The sequence below is a fragment of the Centroberyx affinis genome, unplaced genomic scaffold (genome assembly GCF_046629955.1).
Source record: "Centroberyx affinis isolate AG114_WGS23_722 - 3 ecotype Tasmania unplaced genomic scaffold, CSIRO-AGI_Caff_v1 ptg005132l_1, whole genome shotgun sequence".
NCBI classification, from domain to species: Eukaryota; Metazoa; Chordata; class Actinopteri; order Beryciformes; family Berycidae; genus Centroberyx; species Centroberyx affinis.
In genome coordinates, this window is record NW_027282546.1 from 78242 (window position 1) to 103298 (window position 25057).

The 25057-nt window shown below is 40.2% G+C and overlaps 1 protein-coding gene across 1 annotated transcript in view; it reads right to left on the reverse strand.

The window, feature by feature from the left end:
- The window catches only part of mtr (5-methyltetrahydrofolate-homocysteine methyltransferase), a 49741-nt gene that overhangs the window by 13369 nt on the left and 11315 nt on the right, over positions 1-25057 (reverse strand). Inside the window, exons 9-27 of the mRNA XM_071546124.1 lie at positions 24122-24222; positions 22310-22371; positions 21799-21866; positions 20811-20890; positions 20332-20444; positions 20074-20214; positions 18346-18531; positions 18074-18253; positions 17784-17900; positions 16066-16206; positions 14047-14136; positions 13043-13195; positions 11763-11870; positions 10777-10877; positions 7951-8018; positions 7054-7174; positions 6466-6547; positions 2255-2353; positions 1372-1447 (exon numbers count right to left, since the gene is read on the reverse strand). Coding sequence (XP_071402225.1) covers positions 1372-1447; positions 2255-2353; positions 6466-6547; positions 7054-7174; positions 7951-8018; positions 10777-10877; positions 11763-11870; positions 13043-13195; positions 14047-14136; positions 16066-16206; positions 17784-17900; positions 18074-18253; positions 18346-18531; positions 20074-20214; positions 20332-20444; positions 20811-20890; positions 21799-21866; positions 22310-22371; positions 24122-24222 — 2087 coding nt within the window. The remainder of the gene's footprint in view (positions 1-1371; positions 1448-2254; positions 2354-6465; positions 6548-7053; positions 7175-7950; positions 8019-10776; positions 10878-11762; positions 11871-13042; positions 13196-14046; positions 14137-16065; positions 16207-17783; positions 17901-18073; positions 18254-18345; positions 18532-20073; positions 20215-20331; positions 20445-20810; positions 20891-21798; positions 21867-22309; positions 22372-24121; positions 24223-25057) is intronic.

Sequence of the window (25057 nt, forward strand, 5' to 3'; positions counted from 1 at the left end):
GCAGATCATTTTGGATTAAAGTTGTCAATAGTAGGGCTGAACAATTAATCGAAATTTTATCGAAATCGCAATATGGCCTACTGCAATTTTCAAATTGCAGGAGGCGCAATATTTGTTAAAGGTGAAATGTGTCAAAATAGCATTTTAAAGTAAATATTGTGGTGCTGCAGAGATGTCCTGGCCTACACATCATATTCTATAGACTTAAGAAAACATCTTTGTTTGGTACAGATCCCTGCAAAAACCACACCATAATCATTTGAATACGTTTTTCAATGAAAATGAGAATAATGATGTAAAAATTATCATTCCCTCTAATATCGCAAATCATATCGCAATTGCAATATCAGTCAAAATAATTGTAATTAGATATTTTTTCAAAATCGTTCAGCCCTAGTCGACAGCCAATATTTTTGTTGATATCCAATATAAAAATAAAAATCCAAAACAAAAAAAAGATTATATATACTGTATATACAGTACTGTGCAAAAGTCCTAGATGTTTTATATAAATTCTGTCTTAGATGTTTATTTGTTTTCTGCATTAGTGTGTCAGTAGACTGCTCTTTATAGTAAATGTATTTATATTTATATTTAGAAACTTTTCATTTCATTATATTTGAAAGCATCTTCGCTTTACAGATTTTTTTTACGTGTCTAAGACTTGAATATATACAGTACTGTGCAAAAGTCTTAAGCATATGTCAAAGATATCATAAAGTGAAGATGCTTTCAAAACTAATGAAATGAAGAGTTTCTGAATATCAAAAATTTAAAATAAACAGCAGTCTACTGACACACTAATGCAGAAAACAAATAAACATCGAAGACTTCTAAGAAATGTATATAAAAAATCTAGGGTGCCTAAGACTTTTGCACAGTACTGTATATACACATACACATACATACATACACATACCAAAATGCATACATACACATATAGAATACCTATATGAATAACTGGATAACTGCCAGACATTTTCTGGCAACACCAAGAGTTATCTGTAAAAATCTAATTTTGAAGTTGTTTCTGAGATTTGCACTTTTATCAGTTCAATTCTCCAAGAGGCAAAATTTCTGGGTCTAATGGGAAGGGAATTCCTATAATCTCAGTTGATATATCACAAATATTGTCAAAAGGCATTCTGGGAAATGCAGGGTATGACTAACTTAGGTAGAATTCGATGAGACAGGTTGAGGGAAAGTGTCTATACCCAAAAAAGTAAATTACAACACCTCATCACAAAATAACTCCTGGAATGCACTGAGCATCACAGATTTATGATATCTAACAGTGCAAGAGTAGTCGAGGCTGGATTTTTCCTGTAATGATTTACACGTTCATTCATCTATTCATCCATCCATCCTTACCAGGCCGGGGTACTGAGAGGAAGTCTATATGTAGACCCTTCTCTCTGGCCTGGGAGAGAGACAGATATCGACGATCCTGAAGGAGAAAGGAAGGGATGGAGGGAGAAAGAGAGGGAGAGGATGAAAGGAAGCATGGCGGAATGAGAGTAGAGATAGGAGGGAGACCAGACAGAGAGTAAGAGATGTGTTCAGTCATGTGGTTTACCATCATCAGTCAAACATAAAAGAAAATGCAATGACACCCATTAAAATTGTTGAAATCAATATCATGATAATCATAAGGATTTTTCTCGATATCAATATATATCACGATATGGTTCATGTATGCAAAATCACGTTAAATAATCAAATTAATGTTCATCTCATTGAACCGAATGGTAATGTTAGGTGTGATGTCAAACAAAACAGAAATATTCAGGTAATATTCCTACCTCATTTTATGAGAGTTTTTAAGTAAAATTTGCTTGTCATCATCAATTTAGACATTTAGAAATGTGTGTCACGATATCATAATATCTTCATATCATCACGATATGATTCCACTGAAAGACGATAAACGATAATATTGAATTATCGCCCAGCCCTACATATGTGTGTCCCTAAAGCTCCCATGGCTCTATCTCTTTACTGGCCTTGAGTGAGTTGTAGTGTTGCTGCTCTTCAAAAGCTTCCATCACCTTTTTGAAGTATACCAAATCCTTAACAAGCACCCATACCTTCATTTGTCCCTTCCAGGCACCCATTGATCAACTCCAATTCATCAGCTCTCCCTCAGTGCTTGATCTCTGGGTGTCCTTTAGTCAATTCTTCAAAGTATCCCCCTGGTACAGTATGTAACTAAGAGGCACCTTTAATTCCAGATGTCCGTACCGGTCGTCCATACCTTCTGGGAGTCGTAGTGGTCCTGCCTGATGTCCTCATACTCCTCAGTCAGCTCTTCAAAGTACTCCTCCCTCATCACCTCATCCAGCAACTGGGAGCACTGGTACAGACAGAATGACAGTGGTAGATAACTGAATTCAATTTTGGTATGCTAAGCCAGTGATTCTCATCCTTTTTCATATAAAGGACCCCTAATGTAGTACACATTAGGCCCACGGACCCCCATTTGACCCAAATCTGAGAATATTCTTATTGTTAGATATGATTTTGTCCAGAATTCCATGACTATCTGTATTGTAGGTAGGGAGAGAACAGTGAAACTATGATCAAAATAGTCTACATTTATTCTACATTCTCTAATTGTGTTAACTTCTTGAAAAAGAAATAATGCTGAAGTTTAACAATTCATAATTTTGCTGGGGACCCTCTGGAAATCCCTCAAGGACCCCTGGTGGTCCCCGGACCCCACGTTGAGAACCACGGTGCTACGCAGTTAGTAAAAATAGAGTTCTTATGAATGAATGGGGCAACTGAGACATCTTTCAAAGGTCATACCATATCAACTAAACCTGAAAATTATAGATGTTTATTGCACTTGGCTATTATATGGGAAGACATCTAATTCATTTTATACGATCCAAATCACCAGAAACATCTATCTGAATTTAAACATTTCTTAGGACTTACATGTATGCTATATACTTATATAGTAGGCCACTAGAAACAATGTATTCAGGGTTCCCACACCTTCTTAAACATCAAATTCAAGGACTTTTCAAGGACTTTCCAGGCCCAATTCCCTCAAATTCAATGACCCAACACGGCATAGTCTGAGACACGGATCAAGGTTAATTACTGTTACAACACTGAGAATTTTTATAATGAGAACTAGCAGGCTTTACGGAAGCTCACAGACAACAATTAAAAAGAGAGAGAGGCTTGAATGTGTGAACACTTCTCAACTGTGCTATTTACTAAGGTTACGTAAAAAAAATATCAAAAGAACTTCAATTTCTATTCTTGCACAAAATATATAAATTCAAGCACTTTCAATGACCCATGTCTATTTATGTCAAGTTTCAAAAAGTTTCAAGGCTTTGATTTTTTTTCCTCAAATTCACAAACTTTCAAGGATTTCAAGGACCCGTGGGGACCTTGTGTGTTTCTATAGCTTGTTCATTTTTCCCATTCACAAAATGGAATGAACACTAGCGCCAGCCACTGGGAATTGGGTCTTGGCGAATCTTGACGCTGGACACCCTAAGGTGGATGCAATCAGGCGCCACAGGGAGTGTTCACTCGATGGCTGACGCCTGATGGCAATGCCATATGCCCAATGGCTCCAGTGTTAGAATACAACACTGGAATGGCTGCACAACATGAATGGGAAAGTCACTGGGTGGCCCAGACGAAGCCCAACTGAATCCCTTTGAATCAGTGAAATGACTTGAAGACAGCTGTTCAGAGATGCTCCCCATTAAACTTGACCTTTAGCAAATCTGAAAGGAATAATGGGAGAAAATCCAAAACATCCAGATGTGCCAAGATGACCCAGATGTATCCAAGAAGGTTTGAAGCTGTAACCACTGTGGGATACCACAATGGGATATTTCTGTATTTCATTTTAACCTCTTCTTCCCTATGGCCCCCGCCGCTGGGTCCATCATTACAAACACAGGTTAGGGTTAGGGTAAGCTTTGTTCAAACCCACAGAACTTTATTTTAAATTCTAGTCAAGATAATAAGTTTTCCAAAGACACCAAATAAGTCATGCTGAATTACAGGGGAATGTGTAGAAAATGATGCACAATCATCTAAATGTTTTCCATTTGATGTAATGGTGCAGCCATAAAAACATGGCGTTTTGTATTTGAATATTTCATTCAATATAAGCAGCTAGAGCTTCAAGAAAGAGTTGGAACGAGCAGATACAGAATATGGATGTGACATTGTTGTACAGTTAGGATTTTTTTTTTTTTTTACTTTGAAGCTGCTTAAGGGGAAATTTAAGGGTAAAGTCAGGGAACAAGGGGTTAAATACATTTGCAAAATTACTTTGTCATGATGGGGTATTCTAAAAAGTCTCAATTCATTTTAAATTCATGCTCCAACACCACAAAATGCGGAAAAAGTCAAGGGGGTTGAATACTTTCTGAGGGCATTGTAGGCAGAGTGTTAACAGTTGTGCTCTGGCTGACTCATCAGCAGCTACTGTGGTGTGACTCCAACCCACAGAGAGGAACACACACAAACACACACACACACATACATATACACAGCTCATTAGCACCCCACGCTGGGAGATGACCAGACTTAATGACTCTCTATAAATAACGCCTGGCAACGGATTTTGATGTTCCTACATCCCTCCATCACTCTTCTCTCTCTTTCCTCCTCTATCTTTCATTCCTCCGATGCTCTTTACATACTGTGTTGCTCTAGCAGCTCAGTAGATTGTAGCTACTATTGTGCTACTATAATAACAATAAAAACATCAATAACAGTGGTGGAAATACTGTACTTAAGTACAATTTTGAGGTACTTGTACTTTACTTGAGTATTTCCATTTTATGCTACTTTGTACTTATACTCCACTATATTTTAGAGGGAAATATTGTACTTTTTACTCCATTACATTCATTTCACAGCTATAGTTACGAGTTACTTTTCAGATCAATATTTTATATTTAAAACATTTGATCACCTTTATAAAATAAATATAAAATAGCATTGTTATAGATTAGACTACCCAAAAGTATAGCTAAATTGTTAAGATTAGCTTCACGTTGACAACTTCAAAATGCTGATTGCATGTACATGTATGTCAATAAATCAGTATTAATATTCCAATAATTTATGAAAAATATAACTCTCTAAATGGGGACAGTTTGCATAATGAGTACATTTTGCTGCCAATACTTTTACTTAAGTAAGATTTTTCATGCAGGACTTTTACTTGTAATGGAGTATCTTTACATTGTTGTATTGCTACTTTTACTTAAGTAAAAGATCTCAGTACTTCTTCCACCACTGATCAATAACAATAACGTGTTCCTCTATTGTGGGAACCCTAACCCTTCCACAGGCAGATCAGAGGTCAGGGTCAGCTACAGAACAGTACCCCTGGAGCTGGTAGGAATTCAATTTGGTGCTCAAGGAGGCTCAATGTGTTGTTCAAAGGTTGCTCAATATATTGATTTCCTCTGTTTGAAGGATGCTCTCTCGAAACACTAGGACACCCTGCAGCCCAAAAGCAACACCAACCACCTCCTAAATGTGCTGTGCCATTTCAGTATCAGTACTGACCAATTGTACCTCCCCCTGGTAGTATCTATTAGACAGAAATGGCATGAAGAACAGCAGTCTGGTTTTCTGGTTTTCTCAGAACCATTTTAGCAACAAGATCACCCTCATTCTACTGGCATTTTAGTGCCAAGAGAAACCCTAACCAAGATTTCCAATATTTTCAGGTATCTCACACAGCACCACTTACTCACACACTCACACACAGACACACACAGAGTCACATATAATTTTTTGTAGTGGTGGTTTTAGCTTTACAGTTGGGTTTCTAGCCTGCTACATTCTTAATGGACAGGATCTGTATGGCCATTTGATCCAATATGTAATCTACTGAACTGCATTTACTGTATGTGCCTTGTGTTTCACACACACTCTCAGTGGGCCAAGTGTATCTAGGTTTTCACTCCAACCAAAGATTACAGAAGCTGATTTCACTGACTGGCACGCCTGCAACCAGAGAGGAGGAACAAGTCAGTGAAATCACCTGATGTAGTCTTGGGTTGGAACCACGTACTCTGGGCCCGCCATGGCAGATAGTTGCCCATCCCTGCTTTACAGTCAGGTTTCTAGAACCCAGCGGGTTGATTTGTAGAATTTGTTAAACCCAGGAAGCAGGCCTCTAGAGCAGTTGGACCCAAATCTGAGAATATTTTTATTGTTAGATATGATTTTGTCCAGAATCCCATAAGTATCTCTATTGTAGAGAGATAATAGTGAAACTATGATCAAAATAGTCATTCCTCTACATCCCCTAACTTCTTGTAAATGAAATATTGCTGAAGTTTAACAATTCATCAGTTTGCTGGGGACCCCCTGGAACCCGCTCAAGGACCCCTGGTGGTCCCCGGACCCCACGTGGAGAACCACTGCTCTAGAGAAGGTCCAGTGAGGTCTGGTAGGTGTTCTTACCACTACCACGCTCCTGGAGGCATCCAGGACGTGGACAACGGGAGAAGTGTAGCGAGGGGCGATCTTCACTGCTGTGTGGGTCCTGCACAACATAAACCACACAAAAACAAACTACCATGTTATGGCAGTAATACCCAAGAGCAGAGATGAACTACTTAATCAGACGTGGATCAGAATTAGCCGTGCTTGCTGTGCCCTTTGAATTGACGACTGGATCGGTGATCAGCCGAACACACCGTTACTAAATCTGGCATCGACATTGGCCTCCAAAAAACTGCTTGGTTCAGTCCTAGCCAAGAGGGCACTCTGTACTGGGATTATGACTATGATGGTAATGCAGCTAGTGTCAGCAGCACTGAAGTGTCCATATCCCACTACAGAGCACTCTAGGCTTTCATAGTCTGAAAGGTTTTCTCCAAAGTAAAAAAAAACTAAATAGCTCCCTCGTTACTACAGGAGTTACCAGGGCAACCAAATAAAATGGCTAACTATCTCCTTGCTCACTATCAGAGTTACCATAGCACATCAGATTATTTGGCTTAAAGTATTGTTGTATATATTATCGTCTCAGGAGTGTGTGTGTCTTACTTAGATGTGGTGGCTCCCCCAATCAGCAGTGGCGTCTTCATTCCCAGTCTCTCCATCTCTTTGGCCACGTAGATCATCTCATCCAGAGAGGGGGTGATGAGACCAGACAGACCAATGATATCTGCAGGAAAACATCACATGACCATAACCATCCAGTAGTATGACTACTGCTATTGCTGCTGCTATTGCTGCTGCTGCTACTACTACTACTACTACATGTAGCCACAAGAGGGAATTAGTGGGGTCCAAGCCTATGGGGCAAATGATTTGACAGTGAAAATTATAAGCTTGATTCATCATTTTGGAAAACTTCTACATCTGAAAGATAGAACATTTTAGCGAGTCCTGTACCTGCTGGTGAAATTGTGTTTAACATATTGCCATTTGAAAAATAGCCAATTTTTGGCCTTCTGGTAAAGCTACAGTGCAACCAAATCTCTGACACACTTTTAGATCTTTACAATCATTTATATGAAGTCTGATTGCTTGAATATCTGGGAATTAAAGCTGGGGTTGGCAACTTTCTTTTTGTAGTATTTGGTGAAAATCTCATAACACCTTTTCAGCAATGAGTAATTCAAATGGTCTGAGAGAAGAGAATGGCCAAAATGTAAAATTGCACGTTCACCATCTGTCTGATGCAGAAGGTGTAGAACTTTTCCAAAATGATGAATCAAGCTTATATTCTCACTGTTAAATCATATGCACTATGGCCTTGGACAGTGCTAATGGCTGCTTGCAGCTACATATTTTCTTATCTTTGCTTATTTTGTATTCATCACAATATTTTGTTGTCTTCACCCCAAATACTTTTGATAATATGATAATTGATAATATGAAGACGGTCAATATTTGGAGGAGTTTTTGTAAGTATTATACAGAAGATTTTGAAGCTACCTGCTTTGTGTCGGATGGCTTCTCTGAGGATGTGATCGCAGGGAATCATCACACCCAGGTCGATCACTCTGAAAGAGTAGAGACAGGCTGAATCCTACTGGAAAACACACACACACTACAGACACACACAACTAAACACAACAGAAGCGTGGCACAGACACGTCCCTGCATGTGCACACATCACTACAGCATTAAAGGATAGACCCACATACTGCCTGGCTAACACTCACACACTGCTGCGCACATGTGCAGGGTATCTTAGGGCGTTTTCACACCTATAGTTGGTTTGCTCTGGTCCGAATCAGTTGATGAGTTTGTAAACTTGTAGCGTTTTCCCTTTGGTTCGGTTTCTTTCCACACGGAGAAAAATCCAAGCGAACCAAAATGCATCACTACAAACCAGGTGAGAACGTTCACTCCGCTTATTGGTCAGATGTGTCTGGGGCGGGAGCAGGAAAGTAAATACAGGAAGAAGGTCCTGTGTTCTGGACTAGTGCACATTGCTATGCAACATGGAGCAATTACCTGGGCAATATATCAGGCAAAACTGTACCAGCAGAATGCCGAAGGAAACGTCTTGAAAATGCTATACCTGCTCTACCTGCTGTACCTGCTACCGGGCTACAGGAGCCGTTTAGCTCAAACTTGTGGAGTAAATTGAGCACACCTGGTAGTTGGGTCGGATGGAGGTCGGATCACGTTCCCACCACAAGCGAACCGCTCCAGAGTTCGTTCAGGACCGGACCGAGACCGCCTCCTCTAAAGGGTCTCGGTGCGGTTGTTTTGGTCCGCACCCGAGTGCGATTACTGTGTTCACACCTGACCAAACGAATCGCACCAAGGGGGAAAACCAACCAGAGTCCGATTTAACCGAACTAAAAGCGCAGGGGTGAAAACGCCCTTAAAACCTAAGGTGAGCAGGTCACATCCCCTATAGACCGTTCATTTAATAACTACTGCCAAAGTGCCCATGAGCAAGGCATTTAACCCTGAACTGCTCCAGTGGAACGGCTCCCAGTTAGCCTTGCAAGCCAGAAGAGCTGATCACACTGCGAAATGTCTGGCCTCCCTCCATGATAGAAGGCTAGGAATAAGGCAGGTCCGGACAATCCAATCCTTTTGTCAGAGAAGATGTTTTTGCTCTTCTTCCTATCGGATATGGCTAGCTCCATCGGTGGTGAAGAAAAAAAAGCACGGAGGGAGAACTCAACACTCATTGTTTTGTCTCCGTTAGTCGCACTCATGGAGGACCGGATTCACAAAAATGCAAAACTGGATATCACTGCCATGCAGTTCGGGTGTTGAGAATGACTCATCCATGGACATTGCATGATTATTTTTGGCAGCCCAGAATCTTGGTGGCTGGATGATAAATGGCGGAGCATGCGTTCTCATCATTGTACAGTGAACTCCAGAATTATTGCCACCCTTCATGAAAACGAGCAAAAATTATAAAAATAAACAATACACATAATGATTCAAATGTTCTGCTCAAACATTTGGGGAAACTACTTACTTTACTTTAATGCTAATACGCTAATAAAAATAAAAACTTTTGCTAAAACACAGGGGTCAAAATCAGTGTCACCCCTAAAGAATATTCAAAATAAATCCAAAGTGGTGTCTGTGATGAAAATCAAATTTTTTTTTATTGAGTCTCCAGAAACTGTATTGCTGCCTTTCACCGTTTCCTGTTTCCCTGGGGTATAAATATGAGACTTGGCCGTAGACAGGCCTTTCAACAAGACTATGACCCCGAGCATAAATCAAAATCAACAGAAACGGTTGCGGGAACAGAAAATCAATGTTTTGCTACGGCCATCTCGGTCTCCGGACTTGAACCCAATTGAAAACCTGTGGTCTGAATTGAAGAGGGCAGTCCACAAGCGCCAATCTAAGAATATCAAGGATAGAGCTGCCGCGGTATTGATTTTTTCCCTTACCGCACAAATTAGCGAAGCCATTCAAACCGTTGTGGTAACCGCCATAAAAAAAAAATATTTAAACCTCTGAACAGTGTTACAGTTGTTGTAAGTGCTTGCCTACGATCCCGGTTGTATTTAGTCACTCTGGCAAATGCCTCGGAGACTCCTAACTGACGTAGTGCAGAGCCGGGACGTCCCGAGGTAGACGGGGTGCCTTTCATTGCATCGTAATAACGGGCGATGAGTGGTCCTAAGATGCGATGCTAGATTTGTCGTGTTTCCTCGCATGACGTTGATTTCCTTGCTGCAAATGCGGCTTCTTCTTCTTCTTCTTCATCGGGCTCAAAGCCTAAATGTTCCCAAACAGGAGAAGTAAGGTTGGGTTTCGCTACAAGATCCACGTTTTTAGCCTAATTTTGAAGCGAAAACTTTCCGTAGCCAACAGTTGCAAAGCACGTTCTGGGGGGGGGGGGGGGCACGTTCTCCGATCGGAACGTTAACTGTGCAGCTGTGAGTGGAATCTTTTGAACACATGGCGTGAAGAAAATAGGCTATACAGTTATAATAATTATTATTATTCTTTAAAAAATAGTATTGCATTTATTTCAGATCACATAACTTTTACAAGCAAAAATTGGAACATAAACAATAGGCCTAAAATAAACGGAAAAAAAAACCCCAGTGGTGAAGCGGTGATCAGCAGAAGACTATGGTTGTACTGGACAGGGTGTGGATGAACTGGGCAGGGTGTGGATGACCTGGGCAGGGTGTGGATGAACTGGGCAGGGTGTGGATGAACTGGGCAGGGTGTGGATGAACTGGGCAGGGTGTGATTGAACTGGGCAGGGTGTGGATGGAAAAGAGCATGGTGCCCAGCAAGAACTAAGCAGTACCAGTTTACCTGAAGTTGTTGCAGCCCAGCACTACACCGACAATGTTCTTGCCAATATCATGGACGTCTCCCTTCACCGTGGCCAGAATGATGGTGCCCTGATAGGGATCCTGGAGACAAAGGGAGTGAACATCAGAGGAAGAGGAAGTGGAGGAGGAAGAAGAGGAGGAGAAAGATTAGGAACAGGTGGAGGAAGAGAGGTTGCATTTTGCTTTTGTACATTGCTGTATGTTTCGGTTTGTCTTGATGCTGCTTTCTTGCAGTGTTCTCAATAAGCACCATCTGATTAGACATTCAGTGCCACAATGTCAGCTTTTCTCATTTTCATACGTTTGGTTGACATGCCCTGTTTGAACTGCTTGTTAGCAGCAAGAGGCTGACAATGGGAACTCGCCATTTCAACTGACCTGGGAGCCAATATTCTCTGCGGGTCCAAGTATTACAATCTATAACCCATGACAGGCCGTGATATATTGAAATTAGGTTACACCTAGGGCTGGGCGATATGGACAAAATCAAATATCACAATATTTTTGACCAAATACCTCGATACCGATATTGCGACAATATTGTAGGGATGACTATCGGTGCTTTCACAAAATATTTACACAATGAGATTTTTGATAAATAATCATCAGTAATGTGGATATAATGACTAAGTGGGTAAAGGCAAATAACAGAACAGCTAGAACAGTCTAGTAAGTTCAGAAAATGACATCACTTTACTGTAATGCAGCCTTTAAAACCAGGAAAAGACACTTATGCCATATCACGATATTACAATATCCAAAATCTAAGACCATATCTAGGCTCATATCACGATATTGATATAATATCGATATATTGCCCAGCCCTAGTTACACCCCCACCCCTCCCCGCCAACAACCACCGCCCCAAGTAAATAGTCAACCTGTATGAAACACTGTGAGTGACTGCATATAGTGTGGACACCTTCAGCAAGCACACTAATGAGTCCATGTGTAGTCCAGACTAACCATCTCTTCAGTTTCCCCGGAAGCCGCCATCATCTCCTCCCTCTCCTTCTCCATGAAGGGAATCAGATAGCCCACCGCCTTCTTCATCACACGAGCTGACTTGATCACCTATACACACACACAAGGACCATAATTGTAGCGCCCCCCTTGGGCCAATCAGTGCATTTTTTTTTTAAATGCAGGCACAATGGTGAGAGGCATCATTTTTTTCAAGTTTCATCCAAATCTGAACAGTGGTGTCTGACACGTTGTGTCTGATGGAAGACCAAACCAACCAATGGAGAGGGACAATGACTTAAATACAGAAATATATATTTTAATATAGTAGTCCAAAAGAGAAGCACTATTACCCGAGGTGACCAACAAGGTTAACATACAGGATTATAGATGAAGGCCGCATAGTCTTTGCAATTCTTGAATATTTATTCTAACAGGATTATGCTGAAAAAATGCCCAACGTTTCAGCGCATTGCTTTCATCAGGGTTATATACGTTCTTTACACCAACAGGTATCACCAATGATAGTGGGATTAGGCATCCTATCAACAACATACAATTTCCTCTCTTTTAACATTTGAATAGTTTAAATCCATAAGTGTATGTTAGAGGTACATTCTTTGTGCTCCAAATTGTGCTCTTTGTGCTTTGTGAGTACAAGGAGTGTACCTATAACAAACACTTGTGGTTTGAAACAATTGTTTATCATGTTAAAAGAGAGGGAAATTGACTGTTGTTGATAGGTTGACAGGATGACTAATCACAGTGTCATTGATAACACCCCTTGGTGTAAAGAACATATAACTCAGCAAAAAAATATATATATCTGCAACATCTTCATATAAATAAATGCTACTTTCTGCTACAGTGATTCAACCTATAGCCAGTTAATTCAATGCTTTTATAGTTGTTTCAAACATCCGGTGTCTGGTAGCTCTTTCCCTGGAAAAATCCTCCGGTACACAGGAAGTGATGCGTTTTACAGTTCCGGTTTGTTTGGAATAAATAGAAGAAGAGCTGGGTAGTTAGCATGAGCAACGACAGCCACCATGGCTGAACAGACAAAGAAAAGAGCTGCAGCCACCTATAGAACCTCAAAATTCACCAACAAGGAAAAAGACATCACAGTACTGCCCACACTGTTTGATTGATGTGATCTCTGAGATGAGCAGTGCAAAAACACCACAGCATTTCATATATTTACATATATTAAATGTAACATATAATAAACATCTATATTTAGTGCGATCCGGTCCCATTAGCTGGAAACAGTGGCGTTGTACCTGTGGCAGGAACATCTTCCCAGCTCCAAACAGATCTCCCACCATCTTCATGCCGTTCATCAGCGGGCCCTCGATGATGCGGAGGGGCCGAGGATACCGGTCGGCCTGGGACCGACACTCTTCTGTATCCTCCACCACATACTTCTCTATGCCCTGCACACACACACACACACACACACACACACACACACACACACACACCCCAACAAGAAGAGTATTGGGCAGAAGAAATATGAACACATATGAAAGAAGGTAGGTAGTTTATATCAGTGATTCTCAACCTTTTTCATATCACGGACCCCTAATTTAGTTCACATTAGGGCCACGGACCCCCATTTGATCAGATTTTGTCTCTCGGATCCCACATCTGAGAATATTTTTATTGTTAGATATGATTTTGCCCAGAATTCCATGACTATCTCTATTGTAGGTAGAGAGATAACAGAGAAACTATGATCAAAACATTCATTCTTCTACATTCTCCAACTGTGTTAACTTGTTGTAAATAAAAAATAATGCTGAAGTTTAACAATTTATAATAATAATAATAATAATAATAAACTTTATTTATATAGCACCTTTCATATCATAAAATGCAGCTCAAAGAGCTTTACAAGAGAAAGAATAAAAATCAATATATAAAGATAAAAACAATCCTAAGGTATAAAAAGCATAAAACAAGTATAAGAAATATAAAACAGGTATAATAATAAAATAAATTAAAAATAATAAAGAACAATCCTAGAATAAAAAGCATAATACAAGTACAAGTATAAAATACACTGAAAATAATAAAAAACGATCCTAGATATAAAAAGCATAAAACAAGTATTAATTTGCTGGGGACCCCCTGGAACCCCCTCAAGGACCCCTGGTGGTCCCCGGACCCCACGTTGAGAACCACTGGTTTATATTACCCCCACTTGCTCTACTCTTATTTAGATTCTATACTTTGTCGTATCCCATGACTATTTGTTGCTTGTTGAGTGTTGCGGTCATCTCACCTTGATGAGAGCGTACTCCAACCTCTCCTCCACACATCGCTCTCTCCACTCGTCTGTCTGGACCACCTTCTTCCCTCCTTTTGCATTGTTCTGTTTCAACAGTAGAGGAGAGGAGTCAGTGTCCTCTACTGTTACACACATTAACACATCGAGTCAGTCCCTCCAGGATTCCGCGGGAAAAAAAATCTCAAATTCCGCGATTAGAAATCATTATTCTGCAATATAGAATAGAATGGAATAGAATAGGATGAAAAGAATAGAATGATCTTTATTATCATTATACTCAGGTACAATGAAAGTTCGCCTGGCTTCTCTCGGTGTAGTTAAAATAAAACAAATAAATAAAAGCAGTAGTAAAAGCAGTAATAGCAGCATAATGTTACGAAAGACTTTGCAAGTACAACTTCAAAATAAAAGGCACTAGTTAAATAAAATTTACACATTTACAAATTTACAATGGTTGAATGTTATAAATATTAATAAATAAATGTTAAATCCTTGTTGTTGATATTCCGCGGACGTTAGGAAAAACAGCTAAAAATGATCAATTATTCTGAAAAATATATATTTATTCATCAATCCAGTTAAAAGGGATCTGTAATAAATTCATAAAATGACCTAAACTCCTACTGTACATGTATTCAACTGGAACTCTTGAAAAATTAGAGGGTTGAACCTCTACATGTGTAAACATTAACAAGATGGAATGAAAAAATGAACCCCTGTAAAATAAATACGTGGGAGCAGTGGCAGCAGTGTGCAGCGTTCTCTTTCTTAAATACTTCAGCTCTGCTTCACTCCAGCAGCTGCTAAAAAGTTTATGGGACATGCGTACCGTCATCTTCTCTTCATCACGATAAACTGAATCAAATCAGATGGTGCTTTTATGAATCGCTTTCACAATATGTAAATGATCAAAAGGGGTGGAAGTGCGGGGAGAATGGTAACGCAAATAACGTCCTGGTATTTCACGTTTATGAATGAGAAAACACCATGACGGCAGTGCCTGAAATGGGCCGGTACTCACCGGTACTGAGTACCGGCACTTCTGATTTTTGTCCACATGAGCACCCTTACTTGTTATTCCGTACCGCCACCTCTTGGTACGCCTTAGTTGAATGAAGAGAGTATCTCCGTATGAAAAAAGTGCACCATAGACTTGATAGGGCTTCATTTAAGCAGACAGCATCCTACAGACTGAAGGCAGCGCTCCACTCACACATGGTGAGTCAAACTGCAGCAAAACAAAGCTGCATAGATCAAGTGAAGAGGTGTCACTTCTTGTGATTACATGTTCTGCAATATTAAAACCATTCTACTGACGTTTTGCCCCGCAAAGGCAGATTGTAAAAAATATAATGGCTTACAATCTGATGCAGGACTTTGTGGGCAAAATGACAATGGAATGATATTAATAGTGTAGAAAAAATAAATACATTTATATTGTGAGCAGAGTGATGCCTCTTCACTTGATCTGATGGAGCAGAGTGTCATGATACTGTCATAATGGTATCTGCCCCTAACGTCACGCTAAACCTGCCGGTAGGTTTTATGAACGAGCCCCATAATGTAACATTATACAAAGGCAGTGATGACTGCCAAGAGATGACAGCTGACAAGGAGAAACTGAAACTAAAACTCACCTTCATAATCGAACTTGTAGCCTTTTCTCTAGAGTAGATCCAGGAGTCAATAAAAAGAGTCTTTGTTGTGGAGCGGTTTAGTGAAGGCCAGAGCTGGCAACAGGAAGCTGTAATGCACCTGTTTCTCAATTCGGAAGCTGTTACCATGACGATGTGAAAAGGGCCTATACCCTAGTGATATCTAGTGGTCATTTTGAAAAATTCATGTTTTCGAGAGTGAATGTTATACACATATTCCGCGGGTGGACCTATTTTCCGTGGTAAATTCTGCGATCGCGCAATCACAGAATCCTGGAGGGTCTATCAAGTACTTTACAGCAGTGTGTGTGTGTGTGTGTGTGTGTGTGTGTGTGTGTGTGTGTGTGTGTGTGTGTACCTGTGCGTAGGCCAGTAGTTTCTCGGTAGCATCAGCGTCTCTGTTCCAGATCAGGTTCTCACACAGTAGCAGCAGCTCTTTATCGATGCCGTCGTACACCGGCAGGTTCCCCGCATTCACTATTCCCATATCCATTCCGTCCTGGGACAGGGAGGGGAGAGAGCTAATATGAGTGTGTGTGTGTTTGTCATGTGATCATACACAGGCAGGCTTCCTGTATCCACAAAGAACACATCCATACATTCTAGGACGAGAGAGAGAGAGAGAGAGAGAGAGAGAGAGAGAGAGAGAGAGAGTGTGTGCAGTGTGTGTCACTGGCTCTGTTTCCCAGAGTAACCCAGCTACTGGTCATGCTCTGGTTAAGACTTTATTCAGGTTAAGCTGTTAACATGAACCTTTGATACCAGGCTGCTAATTCAATATCATCCTGTAAATCACTTCTTAAAACACACTTTTAGAGACTTGCTTTAGTGTAATTTTTGAATTAATTTCATTATTAAAGTTTGAATTAATGAGAATTGAAAAAAAAAAAACTGGTATGATACCCTCGAGTCTCCGTTTCCATGAATAATCCAGTTAACAGAATTTCCCCCCCACCCTCTTTGTATGAGCAATAGTAGCTTCTAATAGAAGGGAAGTAAATGCTGATCCATTTAGTGGTAATATAAGTACTCAAGTGAAATTAGAAAGATGTCTCCATGCCACAGCAATATGGGAGTAAGCCAGGCATCTTAACCAGGTTTCTCATAACCAGAGTTTGAGCTTAGGTCAATCTAACCCAGTTATACTTGAGTAAAAGGGAATTCTCCATACATGGAAATGTGACCAGTGTTGTACACCAGCAGGCTCCGTGTCTTTACTATTCCCATATCCATACCACTCTGGTACGAATATATGTGAATATATGTGAAGAAAGGCAAGCTGCCTCTATCCAGGGTTTCCACACCTTCATAAACATCAAATTCAAGGACTTTTCAAGGACTTTCCAGGCCCAATTCCCTCAAATTCAATGACCCAACACAGCATAGTCTGAGACACGGATCAAGGTTAATTACCGTTACAACACTGAGAATTTTTATAATGAGAACTAGCAGGCTTTACAGAAGCTCACAGACAACAATTAAAAAGAGAGAGAGGCTTGAATGTGTGAACACTTCTCAACTGTGCTGTGTTAGTGATGGCAGACTATGTGGTCTCTTGCCTTCTCTAACACAAATATATAAATTTAAGCACTTTCAATGACCCATGTCTATTTATGTCTATTTTCAAAAACTTTCAAGGCTTTGATTTTATTTTCTCAAATTCACAAACTTTCAAGGATTTCAAGGACCCGTGGGGACCTTGTCTATCCTCTATGCACCATATGTCCTAACCTTCCAGGCAAAAAATACATAAATAAAAAACAAAAAACATATATAGATGTATATTTATACACATACAGTATATACATATACAGTATATTATAGAGAATTTGCAGTATATATATATATAGATGTATACATACATACATACATACATTTAGGCCTGTAAAATTGGGCAGATGCGTTTATCTAAAGCATCTTGCAGTATCATGAGTTCAACCATTTTTTAGGGGTGGCCCCAGTGGAAATGGAACCCATAACCCTGGTAGTGTTGCCTGCCTTAAGCCCCAGAGCTACAAAGCAAAGTGTACTTTTGTGTGTGTGTGTGTGTGTTAGTATATGTGTGCGTGTGTGTACCTTGATGGCGTGGTATAGAAACGCTCCATGCATGGCTTCTCTGATGACCTCCATCCCTCTGAAGGAGAAGGACAGGTTGGACAGACCTCCGCTCACCCTGGCTCCTGGTAACGTCTCCTACACACACACACACACACACACACACACACACGCATGCACACACACACAAATGTAAGACTGGCTCTTCCTGTGGATCATTGGAGTATCATGGAGTATTTTTGCATTGCTGTATTGGTACTTTTACTTAAGTAAAGGATCACAGCACTTCTTCCACCACTGGTGTATGCTACCTTGATAACCTTGGTGGCCCTGATGAAGTTGATGGCGTAGTCATTGTGTTCCTCCATGCCCGTGCCGATGGTGAGGATGTTGGGGTCGAAGATGATGTCATTGGGGTCAAATCCCACATTGTTGACCAGCAGCTTGTAAGCTCGAGTACAGATCTGGACTTTACGCTCCGCATCTGTGGCCTGGAGGGGAGGCGACAGCAAACCGGTCAGAGTGTGTGTGTGTGTGTGTGTGTGTGTGTGTGTGTGTGGGTGTTGTGTGTTCGCCTCCTGACCTGCCCCTCCTCGTCGAAGGCCATGACCACCACGGCGGCACCGTAGCGCCTCACGGTGGCAGCTCTGGTCAGGAACTCCTCCTCTCCTTCCTTCAGACTGATGCTGTTCACGATACATTTCCCCTGACAGCACTTCAGCCCCGCCTCGATCACTGAGAAGTTTGAGGAGTCGATACACAAAGGAACCTATGGAGGAGAAAATTATATGAAAATGAAATGAAACCACATTTCATTTTCATTTAGGTGATGGCCAATGCTATGGACGCCCTGAGGGGTCATAGTGGGGCCAAAAAAAATTTGGGGGGGAATACAAAAAATGGAATAGTTTTGTGTTCCCTCAAAATAGTTTTGCGTTCCCTCACAATTGTTTTGCGTTCCTTCAAAATCGTTTTGCATTCCCTCAAAATAGTTTTGTGTTCCCTCACAGTTGTTTTGCGTTCCCTCAATAGTTTTGCGTTCCCTCAATAGTTTTGAGTTCCCTCAATAGTTTTGCGTTCCCTCAATAGTTTTGCGTTCCCTCACAATAGTTTTGAGTTCCCTCAATAGTTTTGCGTTCCCTCAATAGTTTTGAGTTCCCTCAATAGCTTTGTGTTCCCTCAATAGTTTTGCATTCCCTCAATAGCTTTGTGTTCCCTCAATAGTTTTGCATTCCCTCAATAGCTTTGCGTTCCCTCAATAGCTTTGCGTTCCCTCAATAGCTTTGCATTCCCTCAATAGCTTTGCGTTCCCTCAATAGCTTTGCATTCCCTCACAATAGTTTTGCGTTCCCTCAATAGTTTTGCGTTCCCTCAATAGTTTTGCGTTCCCTCACAATAGTTTTGCGTTCCCTCACAATCGCTTTGCATTCCCTCACAATAGTTTTGCGTTCCCTCACAATAGTTTTGCGTTCCCTCACAATCGCTTTGCATTCCCTCACAATAGTTTTGCGTTCCCTCACAATAGTTTTGCGTTCCCTCACAATAGTTTTGCGTTCCCTCACAATAGTTTTGCGTTCCCTCACAATCGCTTTGCGTTCCCTCACAATCGTTTTGCGTTCCCTCACAATCGTTTTGCGTTCCCTCAATAGTTTTGCGTTCCCTCACAATCGCTTTGCGTTCCCTCACAATCGTTTTGCGTTCCCTCACAATCGTTTTGCGTTCCCTCACAATAGTTTTGCGTTCCCTCAATAGTTTTGCGTTCCCTCAATAGTTTTGCGTTCCCTCAATAGTTTTGCGTTCCCTCAATAGCTTTGCGTTCCCTCACAATCGCTTTGCGTTCCCTCACAATCATTTTGCGTTCCCTCACAATAGTTTTGCGTTCCCTCACAATCGCTTTGCGTTCCCTCGCAATCATTTTGCGTTCCCTCACAATAGTTTTGCGTTCCCTCACAATCGCTTTGCGTTCCCTCACAATCATTTTGCGTTCCCTCACAATAGTTTTGCGTTCCCTCACAATCGCTTTGCATTCCCTCAAAATAGTTTTGCGTTCCCTCACAATCGCTTTGCGTTCCCTCACAATCGCTTTGCGTTCCCTCACAATCGCTTTGCGTTCCCTCACAATAGCTTTGCAGCTCAGTTTGCCTAAGATGCATGCCATGTACCAACGACTTCCTGGGTTTGAGTGTAGCCTGACAACCAAACTATATCACATATCAATCCCTTCTCTCACCCATCTTTCCTGTCTCTCTCTACTATAGCAAAAATGGCAAAAAAAATATATATATATATTTTAATAGGCTTAATCTCCTACCCGTGCAATGTCTGGCTCAGTGCCAATGAAGTTACAGAATCGGGCCATGGCTGCTGGCCCCTCCAGCATCCCCTCATCCATGTTTATGTCCAGTACCTGGGCTCCCATCTCCACTTGGGTCTTAGCTATACTCAGTGCCTCCTGGAGAGGAAAGAGGAAAGCACATGGTAAATAAAGGGTTATGCAACCTAGACTCCCACCTCTACCCAGGATTTGGCTGCAATCTGTGAGAAAAAGTAAAAAATCAAACAGTCTCACCTCATAGTTTCCTGCCATGATCAGCTTAGCAAACTTGCGTGACCCAGCCACATTGCAGCGCTCGCCGATGTTCACAAAGTTGGTGTAGGGGCCGATCCTGAACGGCTCCAAACCTAGAAACCAGGGAGACATCTTAGATCCTAAGCACCATTCATGGGCATTTTGGAGAAGCAGGAGTCTGGAAAAGAAAGGGACTCTCCTGTGGCAGGGCAGGGTGTGTTCAGCACCACTGTTTTATGTGAAAATGACAAAAAATGACAAAAATACATGAACAAACTCTAAAAACAAAGGATATTTTTATGTACAGTGAACAGCTGTGCCTGGACCTTGATTTTTATACTTTAGTTAGAGCTATGAATTTCCAACATCTTTTTTTTAATTTTCCCAATTCATGGCTACTTACAGTACGTTCACTGCCCAATATTTAAATAAAAAACACTTATTGGTAACAAGAAAGGTAACAAAAGAGGTTTTGATACCTGAGAGCAGCATGTAGTCTTGATAAATGTCAGCAGTGGGCGCCCTTGGCTTGCAGTGTTTGACTGCTTCAGATATGGCTCTGGATGTAGAGGGAAGGAGGGAGGGAGGGAGAAAGATTTAGAAACGTGTTCAACTGTGTACAAGAATGACAGTGAGAGACTAAAAGATGGTAAATATGTTCTGATTGTATGAGTGACCTTACTCAAAATTGACATTACATTTTAATGTAATGTCATCTGAGCATCTGCGCAATCTGAGCAGGGAATGTGACAAAACTGATGTAAAATAGAGCCACTTACACTTGTGTAGAAACATCTCCTAAACAGTATACTATATCAAACAAGACAATTTGGAAGAACACTGCTAATACTACTACTGTTACTACTGTTCATACTGTTATTTTATCTGTTATTTATCTGTTATTTATACTGTTATTTATCTTAGCACACTCATACTACCCCTTACAGTTTATTCTATTTATATACTTAGTGTATTCATACCACTCTGTTCATTCTGTTAATACTGTTCATACTGTATATAAACCATACTGCATATACTATATATATTATTATATACATCTTGCATATTCATATATCTTGCATACTCATATCCACTCTTCATACTGTTGATACTGTTAATACTGTTCATACTGTATATATCTTAGCACATTCTTTCTACCCTTATAGCTTATTCTATTTATATATTATACATATGCACATTACATTGCACTGCACTTTTACCGCTTCTTTGCACTTCTGGTTAGATGCTAAACTGCATTTTGTTGTCTTAGTACTTACTTAGCAATGACAATAAAGTTGAATCTGATCTAATCTGATCTAATGCTACCACTTCTACTACCGCCATTACTACTACTGCTACTACGACAACTGCTGCTACTAGTAGTAGTACCTCCACCACTCCTACTATCACTACTGCTACTACTACCACTACCACTACTAACAATAATACGGTAATAACAATATTGACCTGATGTGTCCTGGAGTAGTCCCACAACAGCCGCCCACAATATTCACCAGCCCGTCCATAGCAAACTCCTACAGATGGAGATAAAAACAAATAGGATTATAGCTGCTAGCAGCAAACTACTGACTACTACATCGAAATGAAAACCTTTGGTTCTGTCGAGGTTACAGTTTCTGTGATGTTGAAATTACCTGGTACACCCATCAACAGTGGCTACACATGATACAAGGTATGTACAACACTCCACTGCAGTTGGGTGTAAACCTGGTAACTCCAATTCCAGTGATTTTCATACTTGAATTGAAAGATTATATGGTGATTTGTGGGCTGTAAGTTGCATGACCCTAGGGCCCATCAAATCCCTTCAAAATCTATTGTACATTTTCTCAGCTGCATGGCCATCAATCAGAAGTTAATACATCTTAATACCAATTCCTGGAAAAGCAACTTTTTGGATATTTTTATCTGACAGCACAGATATGACATCTAGTCCAACATTAATGTCCATAAAAACCTTTAAATTTGTGGCTGTTACTTCTGGGGTCTCATCATACCCTCCAAATGTGTTAGGAAGACCTAAGACAAAAAGAGAATGAGAGGGAGGATAATTAGACAGTTATTTTTTGCAAATGCTGACAAATGATGAACCTGAATTAGGCAGGTGGGCTTTACATACTACAGCTGCTTGGAAATAACAGCGTAATAATTTAAAACTGAAATTTTAAAGTGATTGTGAAGGATCTGGAGGCAGAATCAGGGACTTGTCTATCTCTTACCTTTTATGTGATTTTGATTTTATATTTGCTCATGTTAAACGTTCTATGTTGTTTGTGTGCAACTTTTTGTTTGTCCTTGGCTACGTATACATGCAGGGAGCAACCCGGCTACTGGTCATACTCTGGTTAAGGTCTTATTAAGGTTAATTTAAACCTTTCACAACCTGTGATTGAGTCTCCCTGTTTCCATGAATAAACCAGTTTACAGAATATTCACCCCTCCCTCTTTGACTTTCCCCTCAAAATGTACCCATAATGCTCTGCAACTGAGATTCATAGACAGTAATAGCCAAAAGTTAAAGCAGTAAGGTCTCCATGTCTCCAGTAATCAATTTAATATGAGAGTAGGCCAGGCGTCTTAACCACACTGCTCATGAGTATGAGCTTACTGGGTTTTTCTAACTCAGTTATGACATTTACATGCATTGACCAAAAACCAGAATACTGGACTAACCAATTGAGAAAGGAATTCTCCCTGCATGTAAACATAGCCAGTGATGCTGTTGTCTTGACCAGGCCCCGAACACGTGCCCGCACTGAATCCTCTATAACGGTGGTTCTCAACCTGGGGGTCGGGACCCCCCAGTGGGTCGCAAGATAATTTTGGGGGGGGTCGCAGGGTGATTTATGGAATAGGAAAAAAACATATTTCTACTATACAAATGTTTTATCATGTCTATTTTTTCTGATTTTTCCTTAACTTTTGCTTTTTTTCTTGTAAAATACTGAATTGTTTTTAGCCTCTGTGCCTCCTCTGATAATGAATCAAATGAAACAACCTGAAAAGGGAAAATCATTCCTTGGTTAAAACTCTACATGCTTGTGTCTGGGATTGCGAGTAGACATTGCTTCGTTTTAAGCCAAAAAGGTTGAGAACCAATGTTATAGAGCAGTGATTCTCAACCTTTTTCATATCAAGGACCGTAATTTAGTCCACAGTAGAGCCATGGACCCCCATTTGATGATTTTGTCTCTCTGACCCAAATCTGAGAATATTTTTATTGTTAGATATGATTTTGTCCAGAATTCCATAACTATCTGTGTTGTAGGTGGCGAGATGACAGTGAAAATATGAACAAAACAGCCATTCTTCTACATCCTCTAATCGTGTTAATTTCTTGCTAATTAAATAATGGTAAAGTTTAACAATTCATCAGTTTGCTGGGGACCCCCTGGAACCCCCTCAAGGACCCCTGGTGGTCCCCGGACCCCAGGTTGAGAACCACTGCTCTATAATATCCAAGCAAAGCTTCTATTTTAAGGCATAAAACTTTTCCCATCAACGAGCCACAATAGCAAATTTAAAATCTGAAAAGTTAACACAGTGATTGAAGATAAGATGGCTACAGACTCACCAGTCACTACAAAGATTTACGAGCATTTGGCCAGAGGCAAGCTCTAATTTCAAGCATAAATGGAAAATATATCTGGATGTAAAGTTGGATTTAAGGCCCTGATGCTTTATTGCAAGACGTCAACAAACAAGCTGTGCCAGGCCAGTGCTTCGTTAAAGCTGTGGATGCAAATCTGCAGACTCAGTGTGGGTTTACCTGCATTGGGATAACAGATGATGAGAGCTTCGGTGCTTTTTCCTATGGCCTCAATGAATGGCCTCATCTCTGTTGCCCCCAGCGCACAGTTCAGGCCAATACTGGAACACATAGATGGACAATACTATTGGGAAATTACAAATCAAAACCATGATAAATATACAACTGGAATCAAGGTTTCTGTTAACCGGTATATTCCAGTTTTTGGCTTTTCATTCTGTTGTTGCAGAACCTCCGTACCACTTGGTTTCTAAAATAGTCACCAAAAAAGAAATACAATTGCATTTGTTGGATCATAACATTTGTTTTGTATTGTTTATTCAGATAAGAGATAAGACACTATTTAAAAAAGCAGATGTGAAATACACTGAAACAAAGACATTAGAAAAGGTGGTAACACTTTACAATTAGGGTACATTAATTAAGGGTTAGATAATGCTTAATAAGCATTACCAGACATATTACCAGACATATTAGTTAACTGTTAATTAAGGGTTAGTTAATGCTTATTAAGCATTTACTAATGGTGTTCATGTTAACTAAGGTATTAATTTATACATTATTTAATAGTCATCTTTATAAACTATTAAATAATGTGGAAATTAATACCTTAGTTAACATGAACACCATTAGTAAATTACACATTAGTTAACTGTTAATTAAGGTTTAATTAATGCTTATTAAGCATTAATTAACCCTTAACTTAGTGACCCTTATTGTAAAGTGTTACCGAAAAGGTAGACTGACACTGTAACACAGACACAGGAGAGTTAGGAAAATAAAATGGAGTACAATTAAAAAAAAAATATATAAAGCAACAATGGAAAAACAAGATGAGTAATGGTGTTGAAGAGCTAACGTGAGCAACAAACACCAAGTACCTCAAAGAGCTAGTACTAATTATACTAAAGTATTCGGTGATTCACTCAGAAATGT